Source organism: Globicephala melas, chromosome 13, assembly GCF_963455315.2.
Source record: "Globicephala melas chromosome 13, mGloMel1.2, whole genome shotgun sequence".
Classification (NCBI taxonomy): domain Eukaryota; kingdom Metazoa; phylum Chordata; class Mammalia; order Artiodactyla; family Delphinidae; genus Globicephala; species Globicephala melas.
In genome coordinates this window covers 38,356,275-38,378,423 of record NC_083326.1, presented here as the reverse complement: position 1 = coordinate 38,378,423, position 22,149 = coordinate 38,356,275, and the positions used below count along the sequence as shown (strand labels likewise).

General features: G+C 41.1%; 1 protein-coding gene across 5 annotated transcripts in view; it reads left to right on the top strand.

Annotated features, from left to right (window-relative positions):
* FHOD3 (formin homology 2 domain containing 3) overlaps positions 1-22,149 on the top strand; it is a 501,308-nt gene that overhangs the window by 350,994 nt on the left and 128,165 nt on the right. For all 5 annotated transcript variants that reach the window (XM_060283165.2, XM_030876573.2, XM_030876572.2 and 2 more), the window contains one exon: positions 3,648-3,761. In XM_060283165.2, coding sequence (XP_060139148.1) covers positions 3,648-3,761 — 114 coding nt within the window. The remainder of the gene's footprint in view (positions 1-3,647; positions 3,762-22,149) is intronic.

Sequence of the window (22,149 nt, the reverse complement as noted above, 5' to 3'; positions counted from 1 at the left end):
TTCTTATGCAAACCGGAGATGAGGCAAAGGGAGGGAGGTGTTCAGATCAGAAGGGCACAGGGAATTTTCAGCAGGTGCTTGTCAGCTTGCCTGTGTGTCTGCCCTTCACTGATGCCTGGATCAGGACCTCTCTGCAGAGCGGGGAATGGGGAACAGAGGGTTTGCATATTTTAAACAATCAGTTGTCCAAAGTCAATAATAAAAGTCAGTATTGACTGATGGCCACTCCCATATTAAGAGTAATTGCTAACATTTATTGAGCATTTGCTAACATTTGCTAACATTTATTGAGCATTTATTGAGAGCCAAGCCCTGTATTTTAAAGTATCACTTAACCCTGAGGAGGTAGGTTCTATTTCTAGCCCTTATATACAGTGAGGAAACTGAGGCACAGAGAGGTTGGGTAAGTGGGGAGTGGTGTCTACCAGAATGGCTTTGTATACCATCAGGAGTACGTGGCCTCCAGTTTGAACACCTCCAAACTACAAGTCCTCTACCAGTCTCTTTTAGGTCTAAAATTCTCAGTTATTGTGATCTTTCACACAGTTTTCATGAAATGCATCCAACATAGCTCTCATGTTCCCCAAGAACAGTATCCGTGTACAAGTTAGGAGCTGCACGTTTGACCGGAAGAAAAAATATCTTGGCAACCTCATCTTCCCCAGCTGGGTGGTGTTAGCCCAGGATGGTGATGGTCTCACAGCTTCTGACGGGGCTTTCCTGGGACCCAGGTCCCTCCCACTTGGTCCCCAGGCTTCAGTACCACTGACAGTCCTGGGGGATGAGAGCAATAGAAACATGGAAATGGACAAAACGAATATACACATAAATTGAGAAAAGCATCTGCATGTTTGTGAATGAAGATTGGCTTGGATTTCACTGAGAAAAGTTTACAATTTTTTAAATTATTTGACAGGAATTTGAATATTGTATAAATATCGTTCATACCAATTAATTTTCTGATGTTCACTGACTGTGGTTTTCAGAGGTCTGTATGGCCACAGATTTGACTGCTCAGTGGTCAACTGAAATTGAATGGGTTATAATAGAGACCAACCAGTTAGTCATTAAAAAGAATTTTTTAAAAATACAAACACACCATTGTAAAGCAATTATACTCCAGTAAAGATGTTAAACAAACAAACAAACAAAACCAAAAAACGCCTTGTAGTGAATTGTATGATCCAGTTAGTTTGGCTGAAATTCAGAAGCAAAATTAGACCATGAGGTCGTTGAATTAATTGCTCAACCAGTAGAAAAACCAAAAGAGGGAGAACGACACTATGCTTGTTTTATTTCCATAACATCATCGAAACATAATTTTAGTGAAGTAATGCTGTTAAAACATTCTCTGGGATGCCCACTTTTGGTTGGGAAGGGGATGGTTTTAGATGTTTGCATAGAATAACAAGCTTAGTGTCCAGGCAGCTGGGTGATGCAGGGCTGACGCTGGAGCCCAGGGCCTGTCTCTGAGGACTTGGAGGTCCTGGGCAGCGTCCTTCCCTCCCAAGTGGGGCCCACTGCCTCCTGCTTCTCTCGCTCTCTTCCCTGCTGAGCTTGTGCTCCCCTCTCTGCTGCTTCCTTTCTTTTGTATATTCTCATCCTTTGCTTTTCTGTCTTCTCTGTGGCCTGTGGTTTTGGGGGCCCTCTCTTTTAATTTTTTTATTTAGGTATAATCGACATAACGTTATATTGGCTTCAGGTGTACAGCGTAGTGATTCAATATTTGTATAATTGGGGGCCCTCTTGAAAAAATCAAACCAATACTCACTTGGAGAAGCAGTAAACAACCTGTTGGACAGGTAGAGTGTTGGGACTTTAAGAGATGAGAAGATGAGTGTCCGGAAACCAAGTCCCATGAAGGTGGTATGTTAACAGGGGAGGATGGTGGGGTAGTACTGTGAGTCCCCATGTGCCTGCCAGAGTGCCTGGTACTTAGCAGAGGCTGACACATGATACCAAATAAGCAAATTAGAAGAGCAACAGCCAACACACCAGACTTAGCAACACAGGATAGATTTGGGATAATGTAAGTATTTTATTTCCCATTATAATAATGTAATTTGTTAAGGAAAACTGAAATTTCACCTCCGTATTCCAGTTTTAAAAACAGATGGCCTGGGCATCGCTGGTGGTGCAGTGGTTGAGAGTCTGCCTGCCGATGCAGGGGACACGGGTTCGTGCCCCGGTCTGGGAAGATCCCACATGCCATGGAGCGGCTGGGCCTGTGAGCCATGGCCGCTGAGCCTGCACATCCGGAGCCTGTGCTCTGCAACGGGAGAGGCCACAACAGTGAGAGGCCCACGTACCGCCAAAAAAAAAAAGATGGCCTGTTTTTTTACATTTTTCTACACGTGGTTTTTAACCTCTAAGAATATTTTTTACAATTGTGATCAAACTCAATGTGTAATATTATATCTTGATGTTACATGCAGTATGTGTGTGTGTATATTTGCCATGTTATCACTTATAAATTGGCAATCATTTTAATGGTTGTGTAATCTTCCATTGACGAATGTTACATCATACTTTCTTAGCCATTCTCACATTGTTACCTGGTTGGGTAGTTTCTGGTTTTTTGCCATGATCTCAATGAGGCTCCAGTGAGTATCTTCCTGTGTGATATTTTAGTATATAAATAACATAAAGTTATGTGAACGCCTCAAAAGTAGACCTACTTGGTCAAGGGGTATCCACATTTTGAGGTCAAATTGCTTCCTAGAATTAGCAATTCTAGGTTAGTTGGTGGGAGTTTATATTGGATTCACTGCATGGGGGAAGGTCTTTGTGCACTTATATCATAGTGACCCTTGGGGTCCCACACACTCCAGTACTGTGTCCTCACCAGTTTAGAAGAAGGAGTCGGCCCTACCCTGTAGCTGAGGAGGTTGTAAGGCAAAGCTCTGATCATGATAGCTAAATACAAATAGATAGCTAAAGAACAGCTATTCTGAAAAACAAAGAAAACTCTAGAATTTTACAAATCCTGAAACTTGTTAGAGATGACTGGGAAATGATAAAAGCTCATTTAAACCTAGTGGCTATAGTTTTGGTTCTAGGGAAATATTGGATGAAAACATTGAATACGTGCACCTCTAAGCAGCAGGCCAGCCTAGAAGGTCTGGGGACAGTTTCTCCTTGATCCTTGGGCATGTGATGAGATTATAGCATTTAATGGATGAAACTGATTCAGAAACACCTAAAGGAGAATTTTTAATCCGATGTTTCTTTAGCTAATCATCTGGTATTTTCTGCAGGCCTTTGATGCAATTAATGCTAATTGTGCCACCACGAGAGGCAAGAAAATCTTCAGATTCAATTGAAAGTAATTTGGATTCTTGATTTATGTTAGCAACTAGTTTTAATGTACACTTAAAAAGAAAGGAAATATGAGGGTTTTATTTAAACCCTTTGTCATAAACCCTGCTGCCTAACAGTTTTCGACTTTGGGAAATTTTTCTAATGAGAAATAAAACAAAGAAGTTACTAGTTTCTTCAAGTTAGGGTAATCACTAACAGTGCTAGCATTTCCAGACCTGTTTTTCTTGCAAAAATTAGCATAGTTTGCCACGTGTTATTCATTTATTGACTGGTACTCATTTTTCTGTCCCTTCCTGCCCCACAACTTAAATCTCTGCACTCTCCAGATACAGCAACTTTGGCAACAACTCTCATCACTCCTCGAGGCCTTCGTCTGGATCCAATGTGCCCATCACCCTCACGTCACCTCTTTCACCTCAACAGGAGCCCGGGCTGGAAAGGTGGGTTTTAGAAGAAGCATGGTGATGACTTCCCTGTCCTCAAGTGAAGGGAATCAGTTTGATTAAGAGGGCCCAAAGGAAAAGTGTAAATGAAAAGAATAATCTGAAATATTTCCCTTTACAGAATATAGCCCAAAGGTAAGAATCTTTTCTGTCTCTTTCGCACTGTGTACTAAGTAACTATTTTATTAGAGGTGATATTTTATTGGTAATACTGTCTCATCTCCCTACATACTATAGATAGGTATACCAGTTTGTTCTAAAATATTTAAATGTGAATGTTTCTATTCACCTCTTAAAAACTGGTCTAGAGTTTGTGTAAACCATGCAATTTGTCTTATACACATCAGTTTTCATCTCTGAATGATTCATTTTATGTAAATCAGGAGGTAATGGGCCTGTTAAGGTGTTGTGTTATTAAACCAGGACCTACCAGAAGAGAAACAAATTGTATGGGTCCATGGAAGGAATGTAACTTGGCAAGAGTACTAATTAGACCACCAGAAATGAACTGATTATTACTCCTAGAAGTGAATGATTGCACAGGATGTGTTTACAAGGGAAAGGTAAGACCTGTAATCTTAGAACAATTAAAAACAGGTACCCTTATATGGCAAGAGTGCTGAGTTAGAGAACACAGGCTAGGGTTCCAGCTCACTCAGTGGGAAGTTATTTAATCCCTGAGGGTAGATGCCCCTTATGCCAACCCTTACCTTAGAGGCTGGTTTTGATGAGCAGATGAAAAAGTACACATGAAAGCCTTGTGTGAACCCCACCGTGTGGGTCCAGCGGGAAGTGACAATGTATGATGATGAGATATAACTTCCAGCAGCTCGTGATTGATCAGATATTGAGACATGGGCAATTCACAGAAGTCATTTGCCTCAAATCCCGAATTTAAAACAAATTCTATCTGTATTCCAAATTCAAGTCGTCTCCTGTGCATTCTGAAGTGTGTTTTGCTGAGCGCTGCTGGTGGTTGGGGGTTTGGTTGGGATACAGAGCCCCAGGAGGAAGGGCTGTCCAATGGGGTTTACTTGGCCACACATCACCTGTAACTTCTAAGATGGTGCATAAACCCCATGGTGTCAAAATCCCAGGCTCCACAGTCCAGTGTGGTGCTGGGCTGGCCATATTTAGGCTCAGTTTGGTCTTGGTAATAAGGTAACAAGTTGATTACCCTGAAGACACTCTCTGCCCTTTACCCTAGGGCACCTCTTCTGGGGATCAGCTGAGGTTGCCTGTGCTCCCAGAGAGGTCACCAGTAAAGAGAACCCTTGTCCTATTAGATGTGAGATTTGGGGCTGAAGTGAGGAATATGAGAGTCGGACCGATATCACATCACATACCTCGCACATGCTTGGCTGCCAGCTCCTCGGGAGCAGGGAACCAGGCTCCATTCATTGCTGTGTCCCCCATGGTACCTGGGGCTGGGCTGTGGCAGAGTTGAAGTATCCAGGTGAATTATCCACTCATTGGTTGGAAAACAGTTTGGAGGTCCCTGAAGTTGAGAAGTTACAAGGATAGAAGGTCTGCAGGTTTCCCAAGCCCTGGCCTTTGGGGGACATTGTTCCCAGGTCCTAACGGAAGTCCCAGCCTCAGCCTACTGGAAACCCAGGTCCAGTCTGGGCTGTTCCAGGAGTGCAGGTCCCTGAAGGACTCCTGTCTGTGTCTCTTTCCCTGCTGGGGCTGGCTGAGTGTCCCCTGGGGTTGCTGGGGGATTAAATGAGGAAGGAAGGGGCTGGTTTGCAGAGAGGATAGAGTGCCCTGGGGGGAGGCTGGTCTTCATCCTAAGGCCCTGGGGCTTTAGAGTTTTGAAGCAGCTGGTGATGCTCTCTAATTTGTCAACAGTGCAGAAGGAGCCAGTGGGGCGAGGCTGCAGAGACAGGGACCGCCAGAAGCCGCCTCTGAGTCTGAGAGAGGTGACCATGACCAAGAAGGGCAGAGGCCTTGGGGCTTGAGAGGATCAGCGGGTTGGCTGCTGCTGGGAGGGTGGGAGCAGGGGAAGCAAAGTGAGGGTTCAGGCTTGCGGGAGCCTGTGGGTGTTAAAAACAAGGAACTGAGGTAGAAGATACTGGAAGAGAAGCAAATCGAGGATGGAGATGTTCATCTTGGGGCACGCAAGGCCTGAGGGGTCTGTCTGACACCCAGGGAGATGCGCCAGGAGCTGGGGAGGTGAGAACTCAGTGGTCCTCGGCTTGAAGAAGGCACTGGGTTCAGATTCCTTAGAAGGAGCCTGCATGCTGAGACCCAGTCACTGGGGACAGCAGGGGCCCGTCCTGTTCTCTCTTACTGTGCACTTCCACCATAGGAAATTCATTACATCCACTGTATCCACTAGCAAGGAAAGCTTCAAAGAGTTCCCTACTTCCTTTCCATTTGCATGATTTTTTCAACTACCACCATCTGCGACTTTGAAAAACCATGGGATGGATCATTTGAAACATCAGATGTGCCATTTCATTAAGGCCAGGAAGCCACCAGGCCGGGCTGCATCATCACTTCTTACTCTCACCTTGCTAGCTTATGTTTTGTGACTATTAAAGAAAAGAAAAATCAAAGGGGCCCCAACTCCAAATCATATTTGTATACTACCACCCAAGCATATTATGTCAGTTGTATTTATGATAATGTATATTTTCATACAGTTTATTTTTTTCTTTTTCCTATTTAATAACAGGATTCTTTGGATGTCATCCATAATCCATTTTTACATTTACAAATATTTTCTGCCTTATTAAGATACATGATTGTTTTTACCGAGGTATATACTTCAGTAGAGTTTGTAAGATTTATCATTGAGGTGTTTTATAATACCCATAATTATTGAAACTGAAAAGAAAACTCTTAGGAAAAACATTGAGCTATTATGAACAATTGCAAATTTGCAACGAGAACCCACATGTTCTGTCAGAACACTCCTGACTAATAAACAGCATGACAGGGCTCCATGCAGTACCAGGCAGTTCTAGAAATCCTTTCCCTTGATTTGGAAGCAAGTCTTACTTCTCTGAAGTCCTAGGAAAATCAGGCCAACTAAAACACTCCTTCAGGCAAGTCAGACGATTTGGGACTACAGCTGGGCATCACTGTGAGTTTGGAGTTTTCCATCTTTTTCCCAAGCATATGAGTGTGTTGGATGTTAATAAAACTCGGAATGATAAATCAACCTAGAAAGGAAGAACTGAAGAAACAATATATAAATTAAATCAAGGCAGGGGTATTAAAACGAATCCATCTCCACATCTCCTAGTACAGCTTCATTTATACGGCTCTTTTCGAAACAGAGTGTAGCATTGATTTTCATGAAATTGCAACTTGAGTTGTGCCCAAACAAAACAAAATAAGAAAACCGGAACTATTTGCAAAAGCCCTCAGGGATACAAGATGCAACTGTCTAATGAAAGCAGACTTTTAAAATGCTTCAATTTTGAAAATGTGATTTTTGAGTGGAAATGTTCTAAATATTTTCTTTTTAAAAGAAAACAAAATTCCAAGACTATTTGAACCATTCACGTTCAAACATTCAAATGAAACAAACGAGCAAACAATAATCACAGCACAGTCACTGCGGCTCTGGTCAGAGCTCATCCTCTCTGCATCCCTGCGGCGCCATCCCCATCTGGTGGCCTTTTCAGAAGTGGCAGCTGGAGGCTTGTCTGGTGATGTGACAGCAGTTACGGAGGGAGTTTGGGGGAATGGTAAGTCTAGTGCGGGGGGGGGGGGGGGTTGAAGGTGCTTTGAGGCGGATCAGTCTTTGTGCTGGGGCTAGGAAGTAAGTGCTCTGGGAATGAGGCCCCCTGGAGTGGGGGGAATGAGCAGGTGAAGATGCTGAGAGCTCAGTGGGTACACCTTGGAGATTTTAGGAGGCCAGGGAGGACTTCCCTGTAGACCTGGCAGTATGTGCCGTAAGCATTGACTCTGCTCTCTTTCCCCCTTATAATAGCGCTGTTGTCTACTGTAAATGGCAATCACCTGCCTGTTTTACAGACTAATGTCAGGAGTCCTTAGAAGTTTGGGAATTGTCTGCCTTGTATAGTCGTCCCAGCAGAGTTTTTCTGACTTCCTGGAAGACTATAAGCCCAGATATTAGTAGTGACACTTCCTTTGGGAATAAATGGATAATAAGGGATGAATAAAGGATGCAACTTTAAATTCTGTTGTATTACTGTTTATATGGGCTTAGCATGTATTGTATACACAGTATAACATTTGAAAGGTGTGAAGGGGTGCACAGTGCAAGTGAAGCTTCCTCCTACCCAGAAGCAACCACTCCTAGCAATTTCTTATGTGTACTTCCAGAGATATTTTACGTTAATATCAGCATATATGTGTTTAATATAGCTTTACACAAATAGTAATACACTACACAAACTACTCTGCATCTGGCTTTTTCACTTAAAAATATATCTAGGTTCTTTTTCCACAGCAATACTTGTAGCTTTTGCATTCTTTTTAATACTTTGTTCTCTGGGCACTTCTTCATATACCTAGTCCTGTAATGATGGGCCCTAATCTTTTGCTATTACAAACGATACTGCAGTGTAATCTTTATCCATGTGTCTTTTTGTCCATGTGTCATTTTGCACATGTGTGATTATCTCTAGGATAAAAGCCCAGAAATAGATTGAGTAAGTCAAGTTTTTGTATTTCTAAAATTTTGATTGATTTTTGCCAAGTTGCTCTTCGTGAAGATTGTACCAGTTTTGGTTCTCAACCACAGGTGTGTGAGAGAGCTTTTTTCCCCACACCTCTGCCAAAGAGGTGTTGTTCAACTAGTCAACCATTTTCCCCCAGTAGTGAAGAGTTGTGTGTCATTAACATTTAAATTTGCATTTCTTACTATGAATGTGATTGAGCATGATTTCATATGTCCGGGTACCTTTCCTTTTCTGTGAATTTTTGGTTCACGATCACTGTTCTTTTCCTTATTGAGGTATACACGTTCTTTATAAACTGCAATAGGTGAACCAATTATTTTCCTCAGTCGTTGGTCTTTTTACAACGTTTATGGTGTTTTTACCATAACGGTTTAGATTTTGGAGTCCAGTTTATTAATCTTTTCTATCTTCTGGGTTTAGTGTTCCTTATGAGGACAGCCTTTTCTCCCATGGTTTCTTCTATTATTTCTATAGCTACAGTTCTCACATGGAAATATTTTCTCTATCTGGAAGTTATTTTGGCATATGGTATGAGGCAGAGATCCAAGTTACATTTTTTCACTTGTTTGAGTACCATTTAGTGAACAATCCATCACTTCCCTATCGATTTGTCATATACCAACAGGAATATGGGCTCGTTTATGTGTCTGTGCAAGCTGTTCCCATAGGAGCATTTCCCATCTCCTCTGGTGCCCACCTTCTCGGATGGATCAACTGTTTGAGGCCGTCAGGAGCCCCCCTTCCTCCCAGTTTTTGGAATATGACTGTATCATGTGCTACCTTGAAATAGTCCGTTATTTTTGTCATATGCTGTTGTGGGGTTTTGTATGGTGGTTGACTGTGCTGCGATAAAGAGAATGGGAACATCTGGGGAAGCTGGGACCAAGCAGCTAGGACGAGGAGAGTGGGAGCCTGCTGTACTGAGCTCAAGGCCCCCTCACTTCCTGTGACCCCCTAGGACACCTGTCCCTACCACTGATATCATAACTCCTCCCTCTGAATGAAAGTCTCCGTTTCCATGCATTTCCTGCCTATCTTCGGTTACTTTCACTCTTGTAGTTCTTAGCTGCTTGCAGGCCCAGTGACCATTGCCCCGAGTATAATTTGCTGCTACCTGTGTCTCCCTCATCCTGATTTTCTCCTCCACGTGGACTGCTCTGTATGGGTGTCTGGATGCTTGTGTCTTTCTGTTCTAGTCTGCTTTGGCTTTTATTATTTCTGGCCTTTGCTAGTATCTACGTATGCCTTGAGGTTCTACTTGTCTGGTTTTCAAATCACTGCTTTTTCCAAATATATGATCCATGTATTTTTCTGGATCCCAAGCACTTGCTGGCTGTGTTCCATCTCTTGGTCTACACAGTACTTTTTCAAACATTGTGTCAGTAGAGTTGAGAGCTCCATTGTCCAATGGGCTCTAGTTAAATTTTTATTTTTAATTTATTTTTTTGAATTTTTGAATTTTATTTAATTTATTTTTTTATACAGCAGGTTCTTATTAGATTGGGATTGACATATATACACTAATATGTATAAAATGGATAACTAATTTATTTTTAATTTAAATTGCTCAAAGTAGATTTTAAAAAATATCAGAGACAATCCTGATTAGCATGTAAAGTGGGATAAAAGGCATTGCCTTTCTTTGTGATCACGGTTAATGGCATAGAGCCCACAATGGCCAACAGAAGGAAAAAGATACCAACAGGGACAGATTCCCTACGGTTCAAACCAAGAGGCTGTGTAGGTACTGTGCACCAAGTAAATTTCCTACTCGCCTGCTGCTAGTTCCTGATAGCAGTCTTGTTACAAGCAATGAGTTCCTGGAAGGCCCAATGTGGTCCTGATTAATCCATTGTGTTACATCCAGAGTGCACAAGAGGAGACGCACTGGTCCACTGACGGAGTGAGTTTACAGTAGGGTCTGGCTCCCTGATGGCAGCTTCATACAGTGACTGTGGGCATTAGGGGACCTGGGCTCTGCGGTAGCCCACGTGGGTTTTAGATCCGACTTCTTCTCACCGTTCCTACTACCGTAGATTTAGTCCGAGATCTGTGTCATGCCTGGACTATGTAGTGCAGTGATGTATGTCTCCCATCCTTTCTGAAATATGGATCTGACATTTCCTGCTTAGAAACCTTGCCTCCCACTGCCTATCTGTGAACCTAACCTGATTAACCTCATCGCTAGGATCTCTCGCGTTTGGGTCCTGCAGGCACCTTGCAGCTTCATCAGCCATCAGCGTCCCCATCCTCACTGTACTGCAACCGCACACAAGTGCTACCAGGCTCTCCTGAGGCCCCTTCCTTCATATTTGCTCTGTCCTCTGACCAGCCTCCTCCTCTCTTCATTCAGTCAATTCCTTCTCATCCTCCAGGATCCAAGTAGGTGACATCTGTCTGTAAAACTCCTCTGACTTCCTCAGGCAGAATGAATTGTGACATTCTTATGGGCTCATATACCTCAATTTAAGCTCTCAGCCCTTTGAATCATTATGTGTTTATCCTTCTGTTTCTAAAATAAGGGTCACAAACATACAGTGGTCTGAGGGTAGTGAACCTGGGTTCCACAAAGCCATGGGATAAAGATGGTTCACATTTCTGGACTGGCCATTTTTTTTTAAAGATTCAGGAATCCTTAAGACAAGCAGGACTGGAGAATCCACATACATGTAAATTGTAAAGATAAAAGTGTTTGCTTTTGCAGGGAAGCACTTTCTGCTCGTCCTATGTTCCTTTTTGTCAGCCTTTTGGCTGCTTCGCTATTGGGCGTCTCCTCTCTACATCTCTCCAGCATGAGATTCCCTATTCCTCACTGCCCTGCCCCCTACCTCTTTGTCAAATAACCAGGCGAACAAATGTATAAGCAGTTTTAATCTCTTCTAATCCTGTTTCCTTCCTTTGGAAAGTGGGGTTAGAATAGATTTTATAATTTTTAATTTTACTTTTTTGGCCGCACTGTGCAGCTTGCAAGATCTTAGTTTCCCGATCAGGGATCAAACCTGGGCCCTTGGCAGTGAAAGCTCCAGGCCCTAACCACTGGACTGCCAGGAAATTCCCAGGAATAGATTTTTTTAAATTAGACAATTCTCTCACCCTTGTTTACTTAAAGGGTATCTATAGCAACCTTAAGAGGTATATACTGTAATTTTGTTTGGAAGTGAGAACATTGTGTGTGTGTAAGAGAGGTAGGTGAGCTCTGTAACAAGGAAGTGCAAATATCATTCATCAAAATAGTGCAGATAGAACAGCTACACGACAGACCTGGAGACACTTACAGTTGTTCTGCGCTATAAACTGAGCCCTAGCCCTGCGCCATCATCCCTGCTTGGGCACCTCTCCCAGTGGGACAGCCCCCGACGGCCAGGTTTCCAGTTGTCGTTGGCTACAGTGGTTTTGCACTGGCATTGTAAGATCACAGAGAGAAAATGGGTAGGAAGGATGGGGAAGATTTCTCCTTCAGAAAATGTTTCTGGGTCCCTGGTCCCATTTCCTTGCTCCTTCCCACAAAGCCAGGCCACGAGTGAGTAAGCTTTACTATTATAGTGGAAGAGACTGGGTTTCTGGGTTGATTTTGGAAAGTGTGTGTGTAAACACACATATATAGATAGAAATATAGATAGATATCTAGATAGATATAGAAACACACACCCCTTCCTACCCTTTTTCACTCTCTAGTCTTTGTACAATGCTAGTGCAAAATCATGGTAGCCAGTGACAACTGGAAACCTGACTGTTAGGTGCTGTGAACGTGCGTGTGCGCATGCACACATGCACGCACACATTACGTACTCATCCATTTCATTCAGTGAGTGTTTATCAGGTGCTCACAGTGTGCCATGAGTGCTGGCCTGGGAATCCAGCATTGCTTGAATCAGACCCTGTCCCTGACTTCATTGAGCTTACACTCTAGTGGCAGAAACAGAAGGTAAGCAAAGCATCAGCAAACAGTATTGTGGAGAAAATGAACCGTCATAGAAGAACTGGAGAAAGAGAGGCCGTCAGTGTGGGGAGCCTAGCACCGGTCCTCCATCCTCATGATTGACACCTCCAGTAAGAGGTCTGGGAAACTGAGTCACCAATATAAGGCAAATTGCACTTTGTCCCTAGGTTTGCCTGGTGGGAGGGCGAGGGTGGGGAAGGGAGGTAAAGAGGGAGATAAGAAAATAGAGTGATTCCACATCTTTCTTCAAGTCATGATCCTGAAGATCTGGAAGAGTTGGGAGATTGTGTTTGGAAGACATTTGGTGTTCAGAGGAGAGGCGGGCATGCAGGGGAGGGGTAAGTTGACCTGGAGTGGAGAGGAAGGGGGACGACTGGAAAGATGGGCTTCAGTTCGAGCCAGCAAGGCCCAGAAACTGCAGGACATAGGAGGGGCTGGTGGCAATCAGTGCTTTTGGAAGCTGTCAGGAGAATGGGTTAATTATAAAGCCTAATCGAGGTGGACCTGTGACAGGAGAGGCCTGACCTCCTTCTGGCTGGAGGACTCACTTGGTCTTGGACAGTAGTGTGGGAAGTAAGAGGGAACTGGCAAGAACTGCTGTATGCTTGGGCTCAGGGCCTGCAGAAGGGGCAGGTGGACAGGCTGAAGCATGATGCCAGCCAGGCATGGAGGATGGCTTCATGCTTCATGCATGAGCCAGCACAGTCCATGAGATAGCCCATGGGACCAGTCTCTACTGCAGCTCTGGGAGCCCTGCTGTTTCCTCCTGTGGCCGGGAAGCTCAGACCTGCACCAAAATGGTGTGTGACAGGCTGGAGAAGGAGAGCAGAAGGAACCTTTAAATCCACATCCCCATCTTTGATGACAGCTGTCTCCAGGACTGTAGCAGTGACGATGAAGGAAAGTTACCTGTTTCTTGAGGCTGCCTCTGGGGCTTGCTCATTTCATCCTGAAAGCTGGGATGTGACCCTGAAGGTGTGAAAAAGGTTCTGCCATTTTCTTGTTTCAAGGCAAGCAAAGTGCCTTTTATAACCGGGCACAACCCAGAGTTACCTCTTGTCCTGTGATCATTAGATTGGGTCACCCCAGTTTCATAGCCAGGTTGTAAAGACAGCCATTCTGCATCATTGAATTACCATTTTATTATTATTATTGACCTCTGAGTCTTCATATTAAATTACCTACTTGTGAATTAAGTGATACTTTCAAATATCAATTTGTGAACTTAGTTTGGGTTTTGTTAATATTTAACCAGAGATTATAATTTTTTAAAATAAGGAATGTTGAAGATTTGCTTCTTTCACAAATAAGATTTTACTTAACTCAAACTTACCAAAAGAGCATTTATTTTTAAACAGCTTTTGCAGTATACTTGACATACAAAAAACTGCACGTAAGTTTTTTTGTTTGTTTGTTTGTTTGTTTGTTTTGCGGTACTCGGGCCTCTCACAGCTGTGGCCTCTCCCGTTGCGGAGCACAGGCTCCGGACGCGCAGGCTCAGCGGCCATGGCTCACGGGCCCAGCCGCTCCGTGGCATGTGGGATCTTCCCGGACCGGGGCACGAACCCGCGTCGCCTGCATTGGCAGGCGGACTCTCAACCACTGCACCACCAGGGAAGCCCTGCACATAAGTTTTGACATATGTTTTGCCAGTGAAACTATTACCACAATTGAGATAATGCACAAGTTCATTACTCTTAAGCATTTTTTCATGCCCTTTTGTGATTATGGGTGCCCCTCCCTATCCCCAAGCAACCATGGGTCTGCCTTCTGTCATTATCGATTGGTTTGCATTTATAAGAATTTCATGTGGGCTTCCCTGGTGGCGCAGTGGTTGGGAGTCCGCCTGCCGATGCGGGGGACGCGGGTTCGTGCCCCGATCCGGGAAGATCTCACATGCCACGGAGCGGCTGGGCCCGTGAGCCATGGCCGCTGAGTCTGCGCGTCCGGAGCCTGTGCTCCACAACGGGAGAGGCCACAGCACTGAGAGGCCCGCGTACCGCAAAAAAAAAAAAAAAAAAAAAAAAAAGAATTTCATGTAAATGTAATCGTGCAGTAAGTACTCTTAGAGAGGGGTTGACTTCTTTCAATTAGTGTAATTGTTTTGCGACTCCTCTATTTTGTTGCATGTTTCAATAGTAAATGCCTTTCTATTACTGAGTAGTACTCAGTTGTATGAATATACTACAATTTATCTGTTTACCTGTTGATGGACATTTGGGTTGCTTCCAGTTTTGGCTATGAATAGTTGTGTACAAGTCTTTGTATGGAAATTTGATTTCATTTCTTTTGGATAACTACCTAGAAATGAAATGGCTCAGTCATATGGTAGGTGCATGTTTAGCTTTGTAAGTAATTGTTAAGCTACCTTCCAAAATGGTTGCATACCAGAATAATGTAGGCCTCATAAAATGAGATGAAATATCTTTCCTTCCTCTTCAACTTTCTAGAAGAGTTTGCATAGCATTAGTGTTATTTATTCCTTAAATATTTCTTAGAATTCACCAGGGAAGCTCTCTGGGAGTAGAGTTTTCTTCATAGGAAAGTTTTAAACTACAAATTCAATATCTTTAATAGATGTTTATCTGATATCAATCCACATCAGGTCATGTATTTCTTCTTGAGTGACTGTTAGGAGTTTTTGTCTTTCAAGGAATTTTTCCATTTCATCTAAGTTGTCAAATTTATTTGCATAAAATTGTTCAAAATATTCCCTTATTATTCTTTTAATATCTCTTTCAATGCTAAAGTTCACAATTTTTGTCTTCTCTCTATTTTCCTGATCAGTCTGGCTAGAGGTTTATCAATTTTATTGATTTTAAAGAATCAGTTTTTGGTTTCACTTAATTGTCTAATATTTTTGTTTTATGTTTCATTGATTTCTACTCTCTATATATCCTTTTTTTCTACTTACTTTGGGTTAAATTTGCTCTTATTTTTCTAAGTTGGAAGATGATGCCATTGATGTGAGACTTATTGCCTTTTCTAATATAGGCATTTAGTGTTGTAAATTTTCCTCTATGTATTGCTTTAGCTGCATCCCACATATTTTTAACATGTTGTGTTCTTATTTTCACTTAGTTCAAAATGCTTTTTAAGATTCCACATATGAATGAAATTATGTGATATTTGTCTTCCTCTGTCTGACTTATTTCACAAGGTCCTTCTGTGTTATCACCAATGTCAAGATTTTATTCTTTTTTATGCCCGAATAATATTCCATTGTGTATATATACCACATCTTCTTTTTTTTTTTTTTTTTTTTTCCCACATCTTCTTTATCCATTCATCCACCAGTGGACATTTAGGTTTCCACATCTTGACTATTGTAAATAATGATGCAATGAATATAGGGATTCATATATCTTTTCAAATTAGTGTTTTTGTTTCCTTTTGGACACATACCCAGCAGTGGAATTTTTGGGTCATATGGTAGTTCTGTTTTTAATTTTTTGAGGAACCTCCATACTGTTTTCCATAATGGCTGCACCAATTTATATTCCTACCAACAGTGAACAAGGGTTCCCTTTTCTCCACATCCTTGCCAACACTTGTTATTTCTTGTCCTTTTGATAATAGCCATTCTGACAGGTGTGAGCTGATATCCCACTGATAATTAGTGACATTGAACATCTTTTCATGTGCCTCTTGGCCATCTTTATGCCTTCTTTGGAAAAATGTCTATTCAGATCATCTGAACTGGACTCTTTTTTATACCTTTCATGTCTTAACATGTTCATAGTTTCTTTAACTTCTTGAATCTATGGACTATAGTCATAATAACTTTTAATGTTCTGGTCACCGAATTCTATCATCTGTGTCGTTTCTGGATTGTTTTCAATTGATAGATTTTATTTCTTCTTTATGGGTTGTATTTTCTTCCTTGTTTGCCTGCCTGGTCATTTCTTAATGGATGCCACACCTTGTAAATTATCTTTTTTTTTGGATTCCTATAAATATTCTTGAGCTTTGTTCTACGATGTGATTCATTCAGAAAGTTTGATCCTTGGACTTCCCTGGTGGTCCAGTGGTTAAGAATCCATGCTTCCAATGCAGGGGGTGAGGGTTCGATCCCTGGTTGGGGAACTAGGATCCCACATGCCATACAATGTGGCCAAAATAAAATAAAATAAAATAAAAGTTTGATCCTTGCAGGCCTCATGTTTTTAGCTTTAGGCAGGACCAGAGCTATGTTTATAAAGTCCAATAGTTTACTTCTTACAACTTTAACTGATGCCCCCTGACCCTTTGGCTTCTGCTTCTCCCAGCTACATAATCTCTCCCCGCTTTCCAGTTTAAAGTCCTGGATGCACGACTATGATTAGCTCGTCCTTCTACACCAGAAGCCTCACACACCGCTAGACAGCTTGCCTCTGGATGAGCTACCTTTGGGGCAGGAACCCACTCTGTATTCACTTAGCTGTTGCCAGGGGCACAGGGTCCTATGCAAAAATCATTATCTCAGCAGGTCTTCATCATGTATCTTCCCTTAGAGAATGGGCTGGGGATGTAGACACATGCAGACTAACATATACAGATTACTCTGACTTAATACATCCTCATTATTCAGTATCTAATTGATTCATTGGGTGACTAGTCATGCAGCTCTTCTAAGTGCCAGGATGCAGAGATGAATGAGAAAATAGGATCTGACCCAGAAACTTAGACTGCAAGAGGAAATATAATAACATATATGGAAACGATGAAGGCCAAATTTAGGGTAGTGGTCATTTTTAGGAAAGAAATGAAAAAAAGTAAATATTTAAGCTGAGACATGTACTGTGGCAAGTACTACAGGGATGGTACTTTACTAAGTACCCGTGGTGTGGGGACAGAAGGAATATAGGTCAATATGGGGGCTCTGGCCTGATAGGCCTGTTTAAAAGCTCAGCTCTGCTACATCCTAAATTTAACTTTGCTGTGCCTCAATTTCCTCATCTATAAAGGAGATAATAATAGAACTTAGTACAAGAAGTGATAGGGATTAAAAGAGCCATTTTGTGTAAAATAATTGGCACAGTGTATTGTCTCCATAAATGTTAACTATTATAATCAACCATATTTCAGTGCAATCGAGTTCCTGTTCCAGACGTCCCAGCAAGGGAGGCTTGAACCAGATGGGATTTCTGGGGCAGTTCCTGGAGACTTTTACGGCCAAGATTAAATACTGCAGTTCATCTCACTCAGAGTATATCATCCACTCCCTTGCAAAATCTCTCTGGCCTCTGGCCACCCGCATTCTTATGTGGCTTCATTTGGTTGCAGCTGCCTTGGGTGTAACTTAGATGACTTCAACTTTCCAGGTGCATTCCGGGTGGCACGCAGTCCTGATGATGGACCCAGCTTGTAGCCATGATGGGAAGGTTCAGATCAAACCCACATCCCACTCTGGCCCCTGAGGCTGGGAACCTCAGGCTGGAACTCCCCTGCATCTGTAGAGTTTAGACTCCCAACATAAAGTGATGTGTGTTCAGTGTCTACTGTGGCCCAGATGCTGTCCTAAGCAAACTCATGGGCACACTCTCATGTAAACCAGTAGTACTTCATGAGTTGGGAGTATTGTTATCGCCATTTTACAAGCAGGTAAAGTGAGGCTCAGAGAGGTAAAAATGACTGGCCATACTCAGGTTTTCTCAATCCAAAGCCTTGTGCTTATTCCTTTACACCCTAGCTTGTCCCCAGCCTGGCCAAGATTAAACAATGCAGCAACTTCCAATCACTACAGGCATTTTCCTGAAAGATTGAATATGAAAGATAAAAATCTGCTAAAGATGCCTTTATAAAGAGAAAAATTCACCATACTACCTTGAATTTTGGTGTTTGGGTATTTTCTTTTAATTTTTTCTAGCAATGATTTGGGATATTCCCTTTGTATGGTTTGAATGCATTCCAGCATTGGTATTATAGGTAAGCTTATTTCCAGAAATAGGATTTATAAGGCCAGGGTTTATACTCTTACATGTTTGGCTTATCTAGGTAGAGGGAGATCAAGGGGAATTTAAGTTATTAATATTATATGTATAACTCTTTGTTCCCAGTATGACCAAAGTAGATTATATGTTCGCGAGGCCCTTTAATTGCCCTTTCCTGCTATAGGAATCTGTGTTAGGGCACCCAAAAGAATGGATCTTGAATTGTAGAAGGCATTTGCTGCATTTTAGGAAAAGAGGAACCAGTCTTCATTGCTTTGCATTAGCAGCTCACATCTCAGTTCTGAAAGGAAAGAGCCTCCACGTGTTGTCAACACTGCCTGCCTGTGTGTTCACTGATATACACTGGCCTCAGAGCCAACACGAGGTCTGCCTTTGCAGCGTCTCAGTGGACAGGGGATCATCTGCATTCCCTTTCCTTAGAGGCACCCAGGAAGGAATGACAGCATCCACTAGATAAGATTGAACACTTTTTACCTTCTCAAGTTCTAATACTATTCTGATTTTAAACAAGCTGCAATATTCTCATTTGAAACAAGGAAATGATGTTAATGAATGATATAGAGAAGCTTCACTGTGACCTCATTAGCATAGCCACTAATGACCCATTATTAAGTTACCATGCATGAAGTTTTCTTGAAACAAGCTGATATAGTTAGAAGAACAAATTTAAAGTCAGAAGCATAAGGGGAAATGGCAAGGTCCTTATTTGGCTCCTCACCCAAGAGCTTCTCTCTCCTCACTCTGAAAAGAGAACTCAAGAGATGAAGCTGCTGATCCTTACGAAGACCACCACACAGGGCAGGCTGGGAGCCGAGCTAGAATCAGATTCGCCTAAAATAATTGTCCTATGTAGGGTACCTTATTTTTTGTTTTGTTTTTAAATTTTGTAATTGGACATAACTTTTAATGTTCAGCTAGCTTGGGGCTTCAAAGATACTTTATATTAACTGTGAGCTATTTGTCTACCCAAGGACTTTTGATTATTAAAGAGAAGTGGAATGAATTTTAAAAATGTATTCCAGGCTTACAGAAAATTGTAGATAATACAGAAATTATAGAGCAATAAAGAACATTATATATAAAATTGAAGACTTCATCTCTTTTCTTCTTCTCTGGAGATGACCACTACCCTGAATTTGGTGTTTACCATTTCCATATATGTTTTTATATTTTTCTAAATATCATGTATCCCTAAATAGTGTGTGGTTTTGCTCTGCATGTATTTAAACTTCATAAAAATGATAGCATGCTGTTCATGTTCTTCAAACTACTTGTCACTATCAATATATTGTGCTTTTGAGAATCATCCAAGTTAGTCCGTATCACTGTGTTTCATTCATTTGCTCAAGTATAGAGTATTCCATTTGTAGATATTTATGCTGTTTCTAATTATTAGCTATTAACAGTACCAAACGGTGTAATATTTTGTATTCTTGTACATGTCTGTCATCCTCATACATGCAAAGGTTACTCTAGTATAAACCTGGAAGTGGAATTGCTGGGTTGCAGGATATGCACATCTTCAAATGTATTAAGTTTCTCCAAAATGATTTTATCAACTTAGACTCCCAGAAGCAATATATAGGAGTTCTTGTTGTCTCGTTCTGTGCTTAGTGTCATCAGGCACTAATTTTTGTCGACCTTCAACCTGAGAGGTGTGAAACAATATCTCACTATGGGTTTAGCTTACATTTCCTTTCCCTGATTTCTGGTGAAGATGAGTAGCATTCATATATTTATTGGCGATTTAATTTTCTTCTTCAGTGAAGTGCCCATTATCTTTTGCTCATTTTTCCATTGCCCATTTTTCCCCTGGGTAGTTTGTCTTTTTCATACTGATTTAGAGGGGTTCTCTTTGTATTGAGTTTACTAATACTTTGTGGTTTGTATGTGTTATAGTTAGCTTCTCCCAGGCTGTGGCTTTTCTTTATCCTTAGTCTTTCAATGTATACAAATTTTAAATTTTAACATATGCATATGTATTAAATTTTCCCTTTTTGATTTCCCTTTTGGGTTTCTTGTCTAAAAAAATTCTTATCCTAATATCTAGAAGTTGTAAAGTTTTGCTTATTACGTTTTCACTTAAACTTCCTAGAATTTATTTTTGTGTCTGGTATGAGGAAGGGCTAACTGTATTTTGTCTTATGTAGCTAATAGTTGTCTCAGCACCATTTGTTAAATAGTTCATTTCCTTCCTGCTGATAAGTAATGACACATCTATCATGAATCAAGATTCCGTATGTGTATGAGCCTGTGTCATTCCATGTTTCTGTTCTTGCACCAAGACCACATTCACATTTAATCATTGTGGTTTTAGAATGGGCTTGATATACAGTGGGGCCAGTGATCCACTTTGTTCTTATTCAAAATTGTCTTGGTCATTCCTGGATCTCAGTTCCTCCATAAAAATTTTGGAGCCACCTTGTAACGTTCCATGGAAAATCCTTTTGGAATGTTGAATAAAATTGATTTGGAATTGTATTAGAATTGTATAAGTTGAAAAAGAATTGGCATTGGCATCTCGACTGTATTGAATCTTTCTATATGTGAATGTGATATAATTATCATTCATTTGGGTCTTTTAATAAAGTTTTATAAATGTCTTTCATATAATTAAGTAATTCATAGTTACCTTGTGGTTAACTTGGTAAATTGTTGCTGATATATGAAAATACAATTGCTATTTGTACGTTTTATATTGAGAACCTTGCTAGACTCTTATTAATTCTAATAACTTGTAGGGGTTTTTTTTGATTCTCTAAAAAGCTGATATTATCTGCAAATAATGACGTATTTCTTTCCCTTCCTTATGCTTTTATTTGTTTTACTTAGTGTACTGGCTAAGAATAACTTCAAATACAGGCAATTCTGGGGGTATCCTTGTATCACTTCTGATGTTAAACTGCTCTTAATGTTTCAGCATTAAGAATGACGCTTACCATAGTTAAAAATTTTTTTTTTTTTACTGAATACCCATTGTCAGGTTTAGAAAGCTCTCTTCTATTCCTAAGAGTAATGAATTTATTACATTCTTGCTTTTCAAATTGTTGAGTTGCTCACTCATTACGCTTTAGAAGCATCCTAAAAGTTTTGATATATAGTCTTTTCATTATGATACTCTTTGAATGTTTTCTAATTTTCTTCTTTGACCTGAGTTAACTAGAAAGGTTTTAAATTTTTCCAATTATATGGATTTTTCAGATGTATCTTCTTATTATTTATTTTTAACTCAACTGCATTGTGATTAGGAAGGTAGCCCACATGAAAACCAATTCTTGGTATTCATTCACGCTTGAACTTTGTCACAGGATTGACCATCAGTTTTTGAATAGTTCCTGTGTATTTGAGAAGATTGCATTTTCTTTAATTTGGGGCACCAGGTTATATATGGTCATCTGCTAGGTTAAACCTATTAATCAAGTTAAACAAGTCTGTTACATTCATAACAATTTCTCTCAATCACTGTGTGAGTGGCATAAGAAACCCCTCCACTCTGATCGTGGATTAGATTTGGCTGTATATAACAGAAAAATAAATAGGTAACAGTATCTTAAATAAGATAGAAATTACACAAGCTAGTCTGGACTTTGTTTATATGAAAGATAAATAAAATTCTATCTATGCCTACAGGTCCAAGGTGCTATAGTAGCTGCCTAGTGAGCCCAGAATATAGGTGTTACTGAACTTAGGTCTGGCTGCTCTCTGCTCAGAAGTCAATACTCAAGATTCAAGTGCTTTAGCAAAGGAAACCATAAACAAGATGAAAAGACAACCCTCAGAATGGGAGAAAATATTTGCAAATGAAGCAACTGACAAGGGATTAATTTCCAAAATATACAAACAGCTCATGCAGC